The sequence below is a fragment of the Lynx canadensis genome, chromosome C2, assembly GCF_007474595.2.
Source record: "Lynx canadensis isolate LIC74 chromosome C2, mLynCan4.pri.v2, whole genome shotgun sequence".
Taxonomy (NCBI): Eukaryota; Metazoa; Chordata; class Mammalia; order Carnivora; family Felidae; genus Lynx; species Lynx canadensis.
The window spans coordinates 87,909,632-87,926,184 of record NC_044311.2 but is presented as its reverse complement, the minus strand read 5'-3'; the positions used below and the strand labels follow the sequence as shown (position 1 = coordinate 87,926,184).

At 36.0% G+C, this 16,553-nt stretch overlaps 1 protein-coding gene across 1 annotated transcript in view; it reads right to left on the bottom strand.

Moving 5' to 3' along the window:
- Positions 1 to 16,553, bottom strand: part of OSBPL11 (oxysterol binding protein like 11) — an 85,440-nt gene that overhangs the window by 10,404 nt on the left and 58,483 nt on the right. Inside the window, exons 10-11 of the mRNA XM_030330522.1 lie at positions 13,575 to 13,761; positions 2,991 to 3,173 (exon numbers count right to left, since the gene is read on the bottom strand). Of these exons, the coding sequence (XP_030186382.1) occupies positions 2,991 to 3,173; positions 13,575 to 13,761 (370 nt within the window). The remainder of the gene's footprint in view (positions 1 to 2,990; positions 3,174 to 13,574; positions 13,762 to 16,553) is intronic.

The following is a 16,553-nucleotide window of genomic DNA, read 5'->3' as shown; positions in this document are numbered from 1 at the left end:
AAACATTAAAAAAATCTGCTTTAATATAGCTGGATTCTTATAGCTGTTTCTACATTCAGTCTGTTGTGATATGTTGTTTTAGTTAAAGTATATAAAGAAAACCTGGCCTCACACTGATACATAGTTGAAAAGAGAATATTTTATTTTTTGAAGTTTATTTATTTATTTTGAGAGACAGAGAGAGTGAGCAGGGAGGGGCAAAAAGAGAGGAAGAGAGAGAGAATTCCAAACAGGCTCCCCACTGACAGTGCAGAGCCTGATGTGGGGCTTGAACCCATGAACTGTGAGATCATGACCTGAGCTGAAACCAAGAGCCAGATGCTTAATCAACTGAGCCACCCAGGCGCCCCTAGATTGCACATATAAGTGAGATCATACAGCATCTGTCTTTTTGACTTATTTCACTTAGCATGATACCCTTAAGGTCCATCCATGTTGTCACAAATGGCAGGATTTCCTTCTTTTTTATGGTTGAATAAAATTCCACTGTATATATATACTGTAACTTCTTTTTTAAGTTTTTTAAAAATATTTTTTTAGTAATCTCTACACTCAACATGGGGCTCAAACTTACAACCCTGAGATCAAGAGTTGCATTTTCTTAGAACTCAGCCAGCCAGGTGTCCCTATATACTACAACTTCTTTATCCATTCATCTGTTGATGGACACTTAGGTTGCTTCTTCCTATCTACCTACCTTCTTGTCTGTCTATCTATCTATCTATCTATCTATCTACCTATCTTCCACTGTCTCCCACCTATACCTTTTTATTATTTTATTTTTTCATTTTATTTATTTTTTCATAATGATAAGTGTACTTTTTAATCCCCATCTTCTATTTCTCCAACCCTGTCCCCTTCCTTCTGGTAACTATCAGTTTGTGCTCTATAGCTAAGAGTCTGTTTCTTGGTTTGTCTTTTTTTCCCTTTGCTCATTTGTTTCTTAAATTCCACACATGAGTGAAATCATATGGTATTTGTCTTTCTCTGACTAACTTACTTTGCTTAGCATTATACTCTCCAGCTCCATCCATGTCATTGCAAATGGTAAGATTTCATTCTTTTTTATGGCTGAATAATATTCCATTGCATACACATAACCAAATCTTCTTTATCCATTCATCTATTGATGGACACTTGGGCTGCTTCCATAGTTTGGCTATTGTAAATAATACTGCTATAAACATAGGGAAGCATGTACCCCTTTGAATTAGTGTTTCTGTATTTTGGGGGTAAATACCCCATAGTGCGATTACTGGATCATAGGGTAGTTCTATTTTTAATTTTCTGAGAAAACTCCATACTGTTTTCCATAGTGGCTGCACCAGTTTGCATTCCCACCAACCATGTACAACGGTTCCTTTTTTTCCACATCCTCGCCAACACTTGTTGTATCGGTCCTTTATATATTTTAGATACTAACTCTTTATTGGATATGTCATTTGCAAATTTCTTCTACCATTCAGTAGGCTGCCTTTCATTTTTGTTGATTGTTTCCTTTGCTGTGCAGAAACTTTTCACTTGGATGTAGTCCCAATAGTTTATTTTTGCTTTTATTTCCCTTGCCTCAGGAGACATATCTATGAAAATGTTGCTATGGATGATGTCAGAGAGATTACTGCCTGTGCTCTCTTCTAGGACTTTTATGGTTTCAGGTCTCATATTTAGGTCTTTAATCCATACGTTGTTGCCATTTAAATTTTATTATTAGCCAAAAATACTGCCAATTGTTTTCCTTGAAGTGCCATGTTCAGATCATCTATTTATAAGAAAAATGTCTGCCCAATATTGAAATTAGAATAGTCATGGTTTGCCATTCATTTAAGTAGAAATGGTGTTTTACGAAAACAGAAATTAGTTCAGCTTATAACTCAAACAACTGCACAAGTGCTTTTCCTCCAGATAACTACCGTACTTCAATATCTACCAGCAGTGCTTTATGCATACTCCCAATCTGTCATGCAGAATAGTAAAAAGATGGGTCCTCAATGATACAGATTTAATAAAACTAACAATCTATACTGCTTTTTCAAGGACTTTTTTTTAAAAACCCTGGCATCTTAAAAAAAATGCAAGTACATGGGCAGTGAAGAACACAATGACTGTGTACAGTTTTGTGCCACTGCCTTGATTACTCTAAGGCCCAGCAGTGCTAACCACAACTTCTGATGCACCATCAGTGCAAGTGCCAACAGAATGAAAGGGCAAATAGCATCTTGGCATTATTATGAAAATAAAATTGAACTTATAAACCTTGTTAAAAAATCTCAAGGACCGTAGGGGGTCCATAGACCAAACCTTAAGAACCTCTCCTTTTGAATCACTATATTGTACACCTAAAACTAATTTCACAATGTATGTTAACTATACTGGAATTAAAATAAAATAAAAACAACTTCTCCTTTAGGATAAACTCCAAAAGAAAAATTTTCCCCAGTCATTACTGTTTTATTTCTAAATGCAATCTGAGTCTTTGGTTAATGGGTATTTAATTCCTTTATGTATATAGTAATAAATAGTTTAGTTCTACTTACATGATCTGAACTTAAGATGTTTAATGCTTCCTTGTATTTCACTTTTTCTTTTTTAAATTGATACAACAATACTTCCACAGGATATAAAATTTAAATAGTGCAAAAGGGGATTCTATGAAAGATTAAGTCTCTTTCCTATCCTACATCCCAGTACTCCTCTCCAGAAGCAACCACTATTTTTCATTTTCTTAGTGGACATTTTTTTTCTCCTTTTGTGAACTGCCTCTTTATGTCCTTTGTCCATTTTTCTAATGGGGTACCTATTTTCTTGTTAATAATTTGTAAACGTTTTTATGATAAGGATAGTAATCTTTTGACTATTAAATATTGTAATATTTTTGCCCAGCTTACAAATGCAAACTGGTGAAGTGACCTGCCTAAGGTTGCAAATTAGTGAAAAGGCTTCGATTAAGATCCAGAGCTTCTGACTCTTGTATGGATGTAAGGATAACATACCTGGATTCAAATGGATCTTGCTTCTCCAGAGGTCTTACTCTTTTCTTTGTTACTGCCAACTTAGTTAAATCCACATACTTTGTCTCTCCATTGCTATAAGTGAACTCAAGAACACTATTCCATTCACCTTGCACTCTGCATACCACAGTATTGGTGATGTTGTGCTTTACTTCACCTGTAACCCTAGAAGCAGGTAAAAAATAAAGATATGCTCTAATAAGTGAAACTGGGCTTGTTCTTAGAACTCTGAAACCTATAAACGTACCTTCTGAATTGTTTAAATTGGGTATACAGCTCACTTCAGTTTGTCAGTGCCAAAGTCAGACTCTGTAAATCCCATGAGAGCTTACTAATTTTTTCAAATAATATCAACTTTACTCTTTTTTTCTAAGTTTATTTACTTTGAGAGAGACAGTGTGAGTGGGGGAAGGGCAGAGAGAGAGGGAGGGAGAGAATCGCAAGCAGGCTCCCAGGCTGTCAGCAAGAAATGTAAGATCATGACCTGAGCCCATACCAAGAGTCCGACGCTTAACCAACTGAGCCAACCAGGTGCCTCTCAACTTTAATCTTCAGAAAGAATACTGGGAATCAAACCAGAGACTAAGTTACCATGAATGATCACAAGGTGTGATCTTTAAATGTTTGCTACAAACAAAACTATTATAATATTAAAACTAAACAGAAATATGAAAAATATTAACATTTTTATTATGGTTTTAAGATGTTACAACATTACAATTGAAATGTTTTTTAAAAACTAGTCTTGTTTACTTAAATTTTAGTCCTATTTACTAGTCTTATTTACTTAAAAGTTTAGGGGCGCCTGGGTGGCTCAGTTGGTTAAGTGTCCAACTTTGGCTCAGGTCATGATCTCATGGCTCGTGAGTTCGAGCCCCGTGCCGGCCTCTGTGCTGACAGCTCAGAGCCTGGAGCCTGCTTCAGATTCTTTGTGTGTGTGTCTCTCTCTCTCACTGCCCACTCACACTCTGTCTGTCTCTCTCAAAAACATGAGAGAGGGATTCTGTGTCTCCCTCCCTCTCTCAAAAAAATAAATACACATTAAAAAAAAAAGTTTGAGGTCCCTATATTTGAATTTCTGGGTATGTTGATTTTGTATAAAATCACATAAGCCTAACTTTAAATTAAATATAGGAACCAGCTAAACCAATAAGAGGTTGAAAAATAGAAAAAATAAATTAAAAATTTTAATATTCTCTTGCCAAAATAGAAAAATTAAAAGAGTACCAGTATACAAAAATTATCATCACTGACACAGAACTCAGAGAGAACTCAAACACTACTGTTGAAAGTTTAATGAAGAGTTATCTGGCCAGTGTATCAACAGACAGGATGCAGTTCAAATGAAGATCAGAATAAACAGGTCTAATTATTTTTAATGAAGTATTTTGTGTTCACTGTAGGACACAAGAAACAACAGGGTCAGATAAGATAGAGGTTCAGAACTTAGAGAACAGTGGGCAAGTGTTAGGGTCTAATCAGTGCATCAGTGATTGTGGTTTATCTGGATTCAAAAGCAATCCACAGGACCAAAGCCCAGAGGTTCAGGCTACAGGAACCCTAAGTAGCAGTTGTCAGGTATAAGCCAAGAACCTAAGAACCAGAAAGACACAGCAGAATTTAGGGAGCCCATAGCTTTCAAACAGGCTAAGTTAATTAAAGGTCTGCAAACTCAGAACTCAAGACAGAGATATAGGGGCCAAAAAGCAAATGATCAATGAACCAGATTTTGGAGATTAAGGTAAGAGAAGTTTGGAAACCAACAGCAAACCAAATATCCAAAATCAAAAGTTAGGCATAACTCTAGCTCACTAGATACAAAGAACACCATGACTACAAGTGTGCCTGATTACAATAGAGGTGGGAACTCAGTTATATTTCAAAGTATAGTAAAACCTTGGCTTGCGAGCATAATTCGTTCTGGAAACATGCTTATAATCCAAAGCACTTGTATATCAAAGCGAATTTCCCCGTAAGAAATAATGGAAACTCAGATGATTTGTTCCACAACCCAAAAATATTCATACAAAAATGATTACAATACTGTAATAGAACACAAAATAATTAAGAAAATACAAAATATAAAGAAAAATAAACACATTAACCTGTACTTATCTTTAAAAACCTTCATGGCTTGTGTGAGGGAGATAAGAGAGAGGAGGGTTATTGTGCAGGACTTTCACTATCACTAATGACTTTCACTATCACTAATGGAATCACTGTTATGTATTGGCTCAATGGAATCTTTTTCTGCATCAGGGCCATTGTATATGCTTGCATGGATGTTGACTACAGTATAGTATTAATAAACTCTTGCCATATATTGTATTTAATCCAACTGGCAATAAGGCAGCAGAGGAAAGGGTCTATATCTGCGGGCAGCCTGACCTAGAATGAAGCAAAGCATTCCTAAGCTTATTCTTGTATGGAAAAGCAAAGGACTGTCCATAGGTGGTTTGAAGTGACAAAAAATACACTAATGCCAGTTGTGGGCACCTTCCAACATTCTGAAAATCACTGATTTCTGCCAAACACCACAGCCTGAGACCGAGCACCTGAACATGGGAGACATCACCACAATTCCACAGCAAGCAAGAAAGAACCATTGGCTCAGTTGTGATCATGTGACATTTGGCATCACGTACCACTCGTATTGCAAGACATCACTCATTTATCAAGTTAAAATTTATTAGAAATGTTTGCTCGCTTGCAGAACACTCACAGAACAAGTTACTCGCAATCCAAGGTTTTACCGTATATAAATTTAAATAATTCTACTGCTAAGGGCTTCTTGCCTGACTGAATATTTCTTGTGATGTCTGTGTTTCCTCTCTGATCCCACTTGCCAACATTGTTCCCTTCTTTGGAAATTTGTTTCCAACCAAACAGGATATGAGGAGATGACACAGAACACTTATCTCTTCTCTTTTCCATCCATACATACCCAGAATGAGATAGATAGACAGACAGATAGAGAGATAGATTTTTTTTTAATTTATTTATTTTGAAGGGGGCGGGAGAGCAAGTGAGGGAGGGGCAGAGAGGAAGGAGAGAGGCTGTCACTCCCAACACTGTCACTGTCAGTGCAGAGCCCAACATGGGGCCTGAACTCACAAACCACAAGATCATTAACAGACTAAACCACCCAAACACCCTCAGAACTATGTTCTGAGAATTAAGGGACCATAATCTGGTCCTCACTTGATCTTTAACTACCATAGCACAATCTCTCAAGTTATCATGATCTCCCTCACATGCCTTTCCACTCAACAAATAGCAAACCCTAGGTCCCTGTTCATGCTGGGGTGTTGTCAGTTAGTGCAGCTACATGGTAAGAGCAGCACGAAGAGAACTGAGGCAGGGAACAAGAATTACACATACGAGAGGTGGGCCATTTCCATTCCTTTGCATGAGAAATATGCAAAAGCAACACAAGGAGGAAGAAGGGCCTTGCCTCATTCTGCTTATAATTCTTCATAACGGCCTAATGCAGGGTTGGCAAACTTCTTCTGTAAAGGACTGGGAAGTAAATTATCAGGATTTGCAGGTCAGATTGTCTCTGTCACAACTGCTTAACTCTGTCACTGTTGCATGAAAGCAATTACAGACAATAAGTAAATGACTATCTAAATATATAAAGCATGTAGATCTAGATCTTGTATCAACCAATAACATTGAATATGGTCCTTAAGATACTAAGCAAAAAGCTACATCTTAAGTTATTATCCTATTCATCTCTAAAGTGAGGATGATTGATAACTGATAAGGCATTTGTTCTCTCACTTTCTAAAAACGTGATTATCAAGTTAGCCTTTTATGTGGTCTAGACTCTAGCTCTACAGCTACTTGGAATACCAGAAAATCATTGAATATATTAACTTGGCTTCATATACAAAGTTTTTATTGACTGGGGGTGCCAGGCTAGCTCAGTTGGTGGAGCATGCGACTCTTGATCTCAGGATTGTGAATTTGAGCCCCATATTGGACAAAGATTACTTAAAAACAAACAAAAAAATCTTAAAAAATAAAAAAAAAGTTTTTATTGATTGAAAGTTAAGACTTTAGCTTTGGGTTTTATTGATATATATCTGAAATGCTTACATGAAGGATAATTACATTTTATGCAGAACTACTGAAGAAGACACTATTATGTTTCTAAATGCCACTATATAAGGATACCTGCAACACATCCCTTTAAAATTTAATACCAGGAAAATAGTTTGTCTTTTCTCGAAAAAGTGATAGGCTTCCTTTATCAGACAATGAGATATATGTCGAATATCATGTTTCTTTTTTTACTTCAACATATGAGTCAGAATCAAATTTTATTTTCAGGGGTGCCTGGGTGGCTCAGTCAGCTAAGCATCTGACTCTTGATTTCGCCTCTGGTCGTGATCTCATGGTTCATGGGATTGAGCCCCACATCCATGCTGTCAGCACAGGGCCTACCTGGGATTCTCTCTCTCCCTCAAAATAAATAAGTAAACTATAAAAATTTTTTTACTTTCAGGTATAGTAATTATCTAATCTCCTTTCCAATGCTATGATTATTATAATAATAGACTGTTTTTAACTGTCTATTATATATGACATTTTCCCTAAAAGCTTTACAAATGGTTTCCAAAGATAGGGTGCTGGATTCTAATACTACACTGAAAGCTTCTTGAAGGCAGAGATGGTCTTTCTTTCTATTCTGTATCTCCTGCATGCAGAAAAGTATGTCACTTAGCAGACAGTTCATGTCATCTTAATTTCATACCACTAGATAGATAGATAGATAGATAGAATGCTATGTCTATTTATCTATATTGATAATTCTGACTTTGCTTTAGGATGATTTATATGATCATCATCTTAAAGTGAGTGTGGAAAATCTGATTAGGAGAGGACATGGGCATGAGGAATAGTTAAGTAGGCTCACTTGGCTGCATTGGAGGGAGTTGTGGAAAATGAGGGAGTAAGGGAAGACAAGTGGAAGATAATATATTTATATCAAATGCAGACAGCAGATAGTGTGTCTGCTCTGATAGCAGATAGCAGTAAAAAACTAGGCTGTCTAAGGAGGAAGGCATGAAAGAAAGCCTTCATTATAATATTGTATCAACAGTAGAGAGATATGTTTCTAATAGGAATCTTTTAAATGAGAAATTGGGTGAAACCACCAGTCTTGAGAGAGATCAGAATGGAAAAAATTAGGAAACTTCAGAGTCAGCTAGAAGTATCCCTCAAGAATTATGGACAGAATGTATATATGCATGCAAAGGAGAGAAAGAGACTGTTAGAGAAAAGGGTAGTACTTCCAAGTGACAGAAAAATCAAATGAATGTGGCATTGTAGATAGGTAAAGAATATGAAGGGGGAAAAGAAGCCAATTTAAGTAAGAGATTGAAACAAACAAAAGAGTAAATATGATGACTGACCATTAACAAAAATGAGGATATCTATTTGAAATTTTTAGGGGTCTTCAAGAAGTCAAAATATGAAAACCAGGTGTCAAAAGCCAGTAAGTCTTTTAAAATGCTATTAGATGCTTCCTCTAGGAATCCAGCTGCCAAGGTGGAAGAAGCCCCAGTCACGCAGAAAGGCCACATGAGGGTCCTCTGAATGACAGCCCCAGCTGTGATCCTGGTCAACAGCCAGATCTACTGCCTCCCACGTTAGTGAGCTACCTTGGATATCTAGCTGGGTCAAGCCCTTAGATGGCTGAAGCCTCAACCAATATCCAACTGTAACAACATGAAAGACACAATGAGAGAATCACCCAGCTGAACCTAGTCAGTCCACAGAACTGTGAAAGACAATAAATTGCTGTTTTAAGCACTTAAGTTTTAGAGAAGTTTATTAACTGGTAGTAAATAACTAGGATGTCATCCAAAGCTATCTTAGATGCCCCTGACCCTCTACATCCTGTTAGTTACTCCTTGAAGGGTCACCTCTACATGTCTGTCTGGCCTCCTTTCTTCTACTCTCTCTTCACTCCCTTTACCCTCCCTTTACCCTCATCTTTCATCTGCCACCAGACAGGTGTTTTAAAAAATAAATACTTAAAATATATCACTTCCAGAAACAAAATTACTTATAATGTATTCTCGTCAAAAATATGTAACCTGGACCTAAAACAAACAAAACAAAAACAAATCATCAGGCATTCTATAAAATTGCCCTGTAGTCTACAAAAAAATGTCGTAAGAGACCAAGAAAAGCTAAGGAAATATTCCAGAAGACTAAAGGGATGTAACATTGACATGAATGCAAGATTTTTCAGGAGAAAAAATATTGCTGATTATTTGGAAAATTAACAAAATTTAATACGGACTATATATCAGATAATAGTATTGTATTTCTTGAATTTGACAACTGTTCTGTGAGTGTAGGAGAGAATTTCCTTGTTCTTAGGAAATTCAGAATAACATACCTTTAACACAGATGTTTAACTCTCAAATGTTTCAGGAATAATAAGAAGTATATATATAGAGAGAAAAAGACTTTGATAAAGCTAATGAGGCAAAATGCTAGCAACTAGGCCAAGGATATATGAGAGTTTGTACAACTCTTCTGTAGGTTTGAAATGATTTCAAAATAAAAGATAAAAATAATTAAATAACATGTTTATTTACTACTTCCATGCTTAAAATTTTAATTGACTCCCCCACTGCCTTCAAAATAAGGATCAGATTTGCCAGCAAAATAATATACTGTATTCTTATATCAAAGTTAAAAGATATATTCAAAAGGCAAGGATTGAACAGGAATATAAATACACATACTTAATTGCAAGTAAAAAAAATTATGACCTGGGTTCGATTTTATAGTTTAGATCCAAATTCCAATACAACTTTCTGTGTATGTTGGTGTTTATAAGCCTCAATATCTCCTGAGAGACTGATCCCCACTGCCCTAGCATCTGGTACTAATGTTAAAATATCTACTGATTTACTCCTACCTGGGTCTCTAGTATTTTCATTTCAGTTATATCAACTATCTGGCATTGAGTAGAATATACTAACACCAAAACTACTTTCTTAGTTTTTCATGTCATTGAAAATGATTGTTAAATAAAGATGTTAAACTCAAAGAAGAGAAAAATGAAGACAGCCTGCAAGAGCTATTTTCAAACCTCTGCTGGGTTGTCCTAGAGGAGGAAAGGGGATATCAACTGAGTGAAGCTCTAAAAAACTCAGACCTAAGAGTTCCTATCTAAAAAGTTAACCAGTAATGTATTAAAGGATCATTGGGAATAGGTATGATTTGACAGAGTGAACTAGATTCTATCTCCAAGAAGAGAGAAACTCATGCTCAATCATATTTCCAAATAAAATTGCACGAATATTTACAGATCACTTACTATGTACACAGCACTGTACAGATGCAATGGAAGGCCCAAAACAGTACAGTTCTGTCAAAAAGCTTACAGCCATGTTGGGGAAATTAGACCAACCAATCAAGAAAATAAATTTGTGTATAAATAACACAATTAATTTTTTTTTTTTTAAATGTTTTTAGGGGCACCTGGGTGGCTCAGTTGGTTAAGCATCTGACTTCGGCTCAGGTCATGATCTTGCAGTCCGTGAGTTCAAGCCCCACATTGGGCTCTGTGCTGAGAGCTCAGAGCCTGGAGCCTGCTTCAGATTCTGTGTGTCTCTCTCTCTCTTTGCCCCTCCTCTGCTTGTGCTCTGTCTCTCTCTCTCTCAAAAATAAACATTAAAAAAAATTTTTTAATGTTTTTACAGGTAGTATGAGTCCTGTAGGATTTCAAATAACACACATACAGGTATACATGCACATATATGCACATGCACACATATATGCACATACACATAAACTCTCAGAATGAAGTTTCAGAGACCAAAAATAGTTTGCAAAAAAGACAATTAAAATTGCTCCATGTCTCCTTATCCAGAAAATAATACTTATGAAAAAAAATGACATGCCACTAAGAAATGTATCAGTGTCACTGACAATAAACAGTGCTGGCTTTGGAAGATTTACCACTGTAATTGTTTTCCCCTAAGCATTCTACTCAAGCATATACACTGAGGAATACTTTCACCAAGGCAAGAATGTTATAGGGATATCCATTTCAGCTCTAACTTCATAGAAATAAGAGGAGTCCGAAGGGACTGCTTGCCTCATGCACTGTGAGTTCTGTACTAACGATGTTTCAACACAGACTGAACAAATCAGTTATCAGGCATGTTGCAAAGGGATATATGCACGTAATAAATGTTGGTCTAGTGACTTCTAAAGCCCTTGCTGGTTGTAAGGTTCGAATCCTGTGATTACTATGATGAGAGAAGTTAAGTATAAGTGCATAGAGCAAAGTATTAACCATATTACTACCTTCTCTAAGGATAAGAGGTGACCATTCTGACAATGTCTAGTGGTTATGTTTGGGTAATGTGTGTGTGTATGTGTGTGTTTTAATTCTCTGCTTTAGTGTTTTGAAATATTTAGTGTTTGAAACATTTATAAAGGGCCATTCAATCAATGTCTGGGGACCGATCAATCTTTCTTTCCACTTCTAAAATTGTTAAGTACCAGTTGTCTAAGAATGAAACAGTAAAATTGCTATATGCAATTGAAAGTCTCAAACATGGCTGCAGGGAGTGTGCTTTGGTAATAATCACTTAAGAAAACTGTTTGGCAGCACCTACTCAAGTTCAACTTCCATCCCCTATGACTCAGCAATTCTCCTTTGGGTATCTATCCAACAGAAATTCATACATATATTCACTACACAATGTTCTAGTAGTACCATTTATAATGGCCCCAAATCGCAAACTACTCAAATGCCTATCAACATTAGAATGAATAAGTGAATTGTGACAGTCATGCAATGTAATACAATCCTCAGTGAGGAGAATGAACTATGCTACATATGGATGAATCTCAAAAGCATAATGTTCAGCAAAAAGTCAAATATGAAAGAACACACAGTGTATGATTTCATTATTATATAGATTTCAAAAACAGGCAAGACTAATCAATGGTATTAGAAGTCAGGAAAGTGGCTACCCTAGGAAGAAGGGGTATAAGTGGTGTGTGTGTGTGTGTGTGTGTGTGCGTGTGTGTGTGTGTATAACTGTAAGAGGGCATGAGGAGGATCTCTAGGATGCTGGTAATGTTCCATGTCTAGATCAAAATGCTCAAATTTTCACTTTGTGAAAATCATCAACAAGGTATGTATTTTTCGATAAAGAGTTTATAGACAGAAAACTAACCCTACTTTAGGGACAGTTAGAATAGATACCAAGGGGGGTGCCTGGGTGGCTCGGTCGGTTAAGTGTCCAATCTCAAGGCTTGTGAGTTCGAGCTTCCTGTCAGGCTCTGTGCTGACAGCTCAGAGCCTGGAGATCGCTTCGGATTCTGTATCTCCCTCTCTCTCTGCTCTTACCTCACTCATGCTCTGTCTTTCCTTCAAAAATAAATAAACATTAAAAAAATAAATAAATATCAAGGGCTTAAGGAAAAGAGACAGTATCCTTTTGTTTTTTTTTTTCTTTTTTTTCAATATATTTTCAATATATTTCAATATATTTTCAAATTTATTGTCAAATTGGTTTCCATACAACACCAGTGCTCATCCCAAAAGGTGCCCTCCTCAATATCCATCACCCACATGGGAGACAGTATCCCTTTTGAAGATTCTATTAGATAACTTGTCTTCGTGTGATTTGGATGATCTGGACCAGTGCTGAAGAGACTGAGAGAAGGCCAGAAGGGAATATAAGAACTGGCCATTTCCTAGATGGAAGTAGAACAAAGCCACCATTCACAGTATTAGTACCTAAAAACACTGGCTTCCATCGTTGTGCTTCTTGAACTATTTCGTATGATTAGATACATTTTCATGCTAATTTGTACCAATAACTGCCTTCACTGAGGCCTGGGTCTAGTCTGAACCTCCTTAAAGGCAGAAATTGGGCCACAGACTGCAAGTTCATTTGTTAGTAATTCTATTCTACCTCTCCTTAGCTACTTAACCAGGAAATTTTTATAAGAGTGGATAGATCTGCTCACAGTTCGTGAGTTCGAGCCCCGTGTCAGGCTCTGTCTCCCTCTCCCTCTCTCTCTCTGCCCCTTCCCTGCTCACGCTCTGTCCCTCTCTCTCTCCAAAAGAAACAAACTTTTAAAAAAATTTTTAAAAAGTAGATAGATCTGTCACTATTTTTAAAACTAGATCAGGGGGCGCCTGGGTGGCGCAGTCGGTTAAGCGTCCGACTTCAGCCAGGTCACGATCTCGCGGTCCGTGAGTTCGAGCCCCGCGTCGGGCTCTGTGCTGACGGCTCAGAGCCTGGAGCCTGTTTCCGATTCTGTGTCTCCCTCTCTCTCTGCCCCTCCCCCGTTCATGCTCTGTCTCTCTCTGTCCCAAAAATAAATAAACGTTGAAAAAAAAAAAATTAAAAAAAAAAAAACTAGATCAGGATGTCCAGAATGCCTTGAAAAAATAAACACAAATAAAACTCTAACTCCATTAACATAAAACAAAACAGAAAAAGAATAAGGAGTTATAATACAAGTTCAAACTCATAGAGTAAGAGCCAGGGATCATTAAAATGTTCTTACCGGTGCAGTTTGCCACCATAAAACGGCTTAGTATGAAAAGTGATGCTGGCTGAATACCCAGTTTTTGCACAGTTGACACTGACTTTGCCACCAAGTTCTACCCAAGGAACAGTTAAAATTGATCGGGCATATGCACAAGGTAGAGAAAATGTATACTCTTCTCCATGCTCCAATAGACTGAGAATACCTGAAGGTGAAAACATGAAGGTGGTTAACATCTTTAAAAAAAAAAAAAAAAAAGACAGTTATAAAATACCCATATTATTTTTTTTCAAACCTAGTAAATGAACATTATTTTGGTTAATTTTCATTCAACCTTGGATTAAACTAACTTCACTTAAAATTGTATTTGATAACATTCCTGGTAATAGTGAATCAAGGTTACTTTTATTATGACTTTGCTATCTTTTTGGTGTTCATGGAACCAGAAAATGTTATAGTGGAAACAGATCAAGATTTCCCTCTAATAGACTCTTAGGTCAGATTTTCAGAACATGTTAATACTGCATCATGTTATGGTCTGATCATTAGCACTAATAACTTTTTCAGTTTAGTAATACATAAATGTCTAATGCTGTAGTTATAGAACTTAAGTCTCAGACAGTTTAATGGGAAAAAAAGCATTCTTCATTCTATGTATATTAGGAAGAAAAAAACTAATTCTATCATAAAAATATGGTCATAATAATAACTCTGTCTGCCAAATTCTGAAGTATTAGGCTATAAGATATAGAAGTGACAGTTTTCAAACAAATATTATTCTAATGGGGCTAGTTTTATATTAAGTAATGCCATACTAAGGATGATTTTTAAAAAAAAAATTTAAGAGAGGGGAGCCTGGGTGGCTCAGTCGGTTAAGTGTCCAACTTTGACTCAGGTCATGATCTCGCAGTTTGTGGGTTTGAGCCCCATATTGGGCTTTCTGCTGACAGCTCAGAGCCTGGAGCCTGCTTCAGATTCTGTGTCTCCCTCTCTCTCTCTGCCCCTCTCCTGCTTGCACTTTGTCTCTCTCTCTCTCTCAAAAATAAACATTAAAACAAAATTAAAAACATACATATAATAAGAAGAGAAATTACATTAATTAATAATCAATTTATACTAGATAATTAAGGGACACTAAGGATATCTGAGCTACATTACTAACCCAAGCTCCTTACCTGGGTCACCACTAGAATAAATACTTAACTGAACATGTACTACTAGTCTGAACTCTAATGGTATCTCTCTTTCTAAGTTTACTTATTTACTTTGAGAGAGAAGAAGAGGAGAGAGTTCAGAATCCCAAGGGCTTCTGATGTAGGGCTCGAACTCACGAACCATGAGATCATGACCTGAGCTGAAATCAAGAATCAGATGCTTAGGTACAGCACTGAGACACCCAGGCACCCCTAATGGCATCTCTCTTAATGAAAGCTCATTAAGTACTCTGTTTTTAATGTTCACAAATAAGGGCAAGAGTTATAAATATTCTAATATAGTTAATTTTTAGGATAAGCAAAGAGACAAATTGAGATTCTAAAGCAGTTTACTTTACATAAAGTAATATGCACTATTTTCTTGTATTACCTTTATAGTCTTCACAAAGGGCAACAATAAATCAAGAATTATCAAGCCATTTATGGCTTGGTTCTGGCTGTGGCATGGTTCTGGATGTAATACATTATATATATAATGGGAGCTGTCAGAAGACATATAGACAATATCCTTGAATATACGTAAGTGTTTAATAATAACTGCTGATTCATTTTAAGATGGAAAAGATGTTATTACTTTTCTAAAAATATGTCATCATATAACCTGGGTTTATGATCTGATTCCCAAGGATATATTTAGCATTAGTATCACACACTGTAGAATTTAAAATCTGAAGCAATATACAGTTTTGAATGTATATGATAATAAACTAGTTAATAGAATTCTAAAACCTCACTTACTTAATCATTAAATGGAATTTCCCCCAACAAATAAATATAAAACATGGTCCATAATAGGAGCAAAATAAATTGTTGTGTCCCATTCCCTGATTTCACTTACTTTCTATTGAGGTTACTGATAGAAATTTAATTTCTAAAAGGTAATCCATAAATATATAATCAGCACTTAAATAATAAAAATTACCTGTTTTGTACTACCTTCATGATTAGTGCAAGGTTAAGATATTAATGCTTTTCCTAATTTCCTGAAGTATTTCCTTTCTTGGAGAGGCCACCATTACCAGATTCTTTCTGCCAAATGAACTGGTAAGAACTAACTGTCCTTTCAGAGAGAATGTTAAAGGATGACATCCTAAACCTGGCTAGGCCTTAACTTTTATGACCTTGAATATGTATCATCACCTCTAGACTTTTTTCATCTATAAAATAAATTGATTCATGAAGATCTGAGAACAAATGTGACAAAGTTTATAACTGAAGGTGGCAAACATTTTAATTAATAAAACATGAGTATTTTCTAATGTTATAAAAGTTTTGATTAACTTAAAACATTTGGAAATTGGTAAGACTCACATCACAAAAGATTTTAAAAATGGGGAAAACTGAAGAGGGGGATAAAGTATTTTCTTCACAGCTGCAGTGACAAAGTCTCAAAATGTTAGCATCACAGGCTTAATTATACCATGCTTACATTGCAAGTTTACATTCTGAACAAATTATTCAGGAAACAAGAGTTTTCCTTTAACGTTAAAATGGTAGGGTTTTTTCTGCCATTATAGTTTCATGAACTCTGCAATGATTTCTGTGGAGCCTTTGTGATGTTGTTGGTTTTGGGGTATTACCTTAAATTATTTTTTCATAACCTTTGCTGAAGTGGAATTAAAGTCTGGCAATGTATTTTAAAATATCTTATGCATACCTCCTTAGGAAATATAAAAGATGTAGATAAAGATTTATCTATAATATATTTCTTTAGTGCTTTTTATAATGATGGAAATACAGAAATACTTTCAATGCCCAAATAAAGGAAATGGTTAAATATAAG